Source organism: Aptenodytes forsteri, unplaced genomic scaffold, assembly GCF_000699145.1.
Source record: "Aptenodytes forsteri isolate BGI_AS27 unplaced genomic scaffold, ASM69914v1 Scaffold76, whole genome shotgun sequence".
Lineage (NCBI taxonomy): Eukaryota > Metazoa > Chordata > Aves > Sphenisciformes > Spheniscidae > Aptenodytes > Aptenodytes forsteri.
In genome coordinates this window covers 430,746-432,925 of record NW_008794444.1, presented here as the reverse complement: position 1 = coordinate 432,925, position 2,180 = coordinate 430,746, and the positions used below count along the sequence as shown (strand labels likewise).

At 38.6% G+C, this 2,180-nt stretch overlaps 1 protein-coding gene across 2 annotated transcripts in view; it reads left to right on the top strand.

Moving 5' to 3' along the window:
• ACTR10 (actin-related protein 10 homolog) overlaps window positions 1-2,180 on the top strand; it is a 14,504-nt gene that overhangs the window by 3,027 nt on the left and 9,297 nt on the right. For both annotated transcript variants that reach the window (XM_019474799.1, XM_019474798.1), the window contains exon 4: window positions 448-556. In XM_019474799.1, the coding sequence (XP_019330344.1) occupies window positions 448-556 (109 nt within the window). The remainder of the gene's footprint in view (window positions 1-447; window positions 557-2,180) is intronic.

Sequence of the window (2,180 nt, the reverse complement as noted above, 5' to 3'; positions counted from 1 at the left end):
CTTTTTCCCCCCCCCCCCCCCCCCCCCATCACTTTGTAGTTGAAATCAGGACAATTCCATCCTCTTCCACTGAAATCAGGACATCTGTATCGTCATTCTTCCTCTTTTATGGACACACTGTATGACACTGGACAAGCCATTAATGGCTATTGTCCATGCCTATTTTTGCATTTCTTTATATTGAGTGAGAAATGTATAACAGATATTCAGAACTGCAGCCTGCTGGCGAATAGCTCTATAACTTGTTTTCTGTAACTCAGTTTCCTAACTTGCTTTTAGAAAAGTGTTGTTTTCTTTAAATTTGGGAAAAGACTTTGGGATCTGCTGTAGAAAATGCTATCTAAATGCAAATTTTTAGGATTTTTGAGGAGAATGGAATATGAAAATCAGGTAGGTCTCATAATACGTGCTTAAACAGTTTTATTTTACACATCTTGCCTTTTTTAGACATCTGTTGGTGAATCCCAGAGACCGCCGTGTTGTGATCATAGAATCTGTCTTGTGCCCTTCACACTTCAGAGACACACTCACAAGAGTCCTTTTCAAGCATTTTGAGGTACGTGTTTTACATAACTATTGTATGTGCTCAGCGTAGCACTTGCCGGAAGAAGTTTTACTTACAATCACTACCAGAGGTGGACGAAGAAATGAAAATAATGCCAAAAGAATGAGAGAGGCAGAAAGAAGATGAAAAAAAGCTGATGGTCGTCTGGGGAAGTAGGGCTTGGAGATGGGACTAAAGGCCATTTTTGTTCCGTTCTGACTCTTTGTGAGGCCACAAAACAGGAGCTATTAACAGGAATCCGAAAGATTTCTCTGGCTTGTACGAAAGTACAGCTCACATCACACTGTTCCAGGCAGATCCAATAATCCCCATTGAGCACTGCCTGAAGCCAGAATTTATATTTAAACACTTGTTAGTGCTTTGTCAGCAAATCTCATGACTTCTACCAGAGTCAATATCTTTGCCTAGCACGTGATCTAACCTCTGGCTGTACCCATTTAGAAAAGAGCTTACCTGAAATTTATTATCTTCTCTGCTTAGTCAGTCTTTCTGAAGAAAAGCCTGAACCTAATTCTTGCTTAGTTCTAACGGAAAGTGTTTTGGAAGGTGAATCCATGCTTCTTCAATTCAGATAAAGCAAAGGTTAAGGTTCTATAAAAAGTGGTGAAACTAGTTTGTCTGCAGTACTTCTTCACTGTGCTTCCACCACACAGTTTAGCAACTAATCTTAAACTTCTGCAATATTCTTTCCTACTATTGATAAAATTTTCTGATGACTTGAAATTGCTGAAAGATTTGAGTGATTTGGGTTTTTTTTTTCCTAATCCCCTTACAGGAAAAAACGTCTCAGACAAAGCACCCCCATGCAAAATTGGTTGTCAAAAATGACTCGTGACTTGAAAAGTCCTATTTTGATGGAGAAACTTTGTAACTTGTTAAGAAGCCAGCTAATACTGATGTGAGGTTAATTCTCTCTGGCTAGTATTTCCATTTGGTGCAAAGAATGAGAGTGGCATATTAATACGGGGTCAATATTATAACTTGTGTCTCTGGGCTAAGTATCAGTAACGTTGCCCTTAAATGCAGGATTTCTTGAAATTGCTCATTTAATTCACACTTCGAGGTGTTCCATTAAAGGAACTGTCGCTATCTAGGAAACTTGATTTATGGAATTTTGGGAGAAGGAAGTAATTCTCGTGTAATTTTAACTTGAGTTTCCACATTGCTTTGGGGAGAGTGTTTTAAATAGCCTCTGCCGTGAGGTTGTGTGCAACAGTGTGTTGTCATAAGGCACACTTTTATGGGTTTCCTGGCACCTTTGTTCACATCTTCAGGTCTTTATACAGCATTTCAAGTAGCTGTGGTTTAGTTTCTTTCATTTCTTTTCAATGACAATAAGAAACCTGATCTACGACTTAAGATGAGTTCTATGGTTAATACTTACTTTTCTTACAAGCCCATTCCAAGATTTGTTATTACTGAAGTCACTGTTGTGTACCACAAATAAGATGAACATAGAATTTAGAATCCTGTTGTATTTTGTTCATTACTACACTACCTTAAAAACTAAATCAAAAATGGGTACCTCAGGGTACAGTTATTTGGGTTTTGCTTTGAATATGACATACGGGGAAAGCATCAGCGCTTTGGGTGGTTTGTTTCCTCCCCCCCCTCC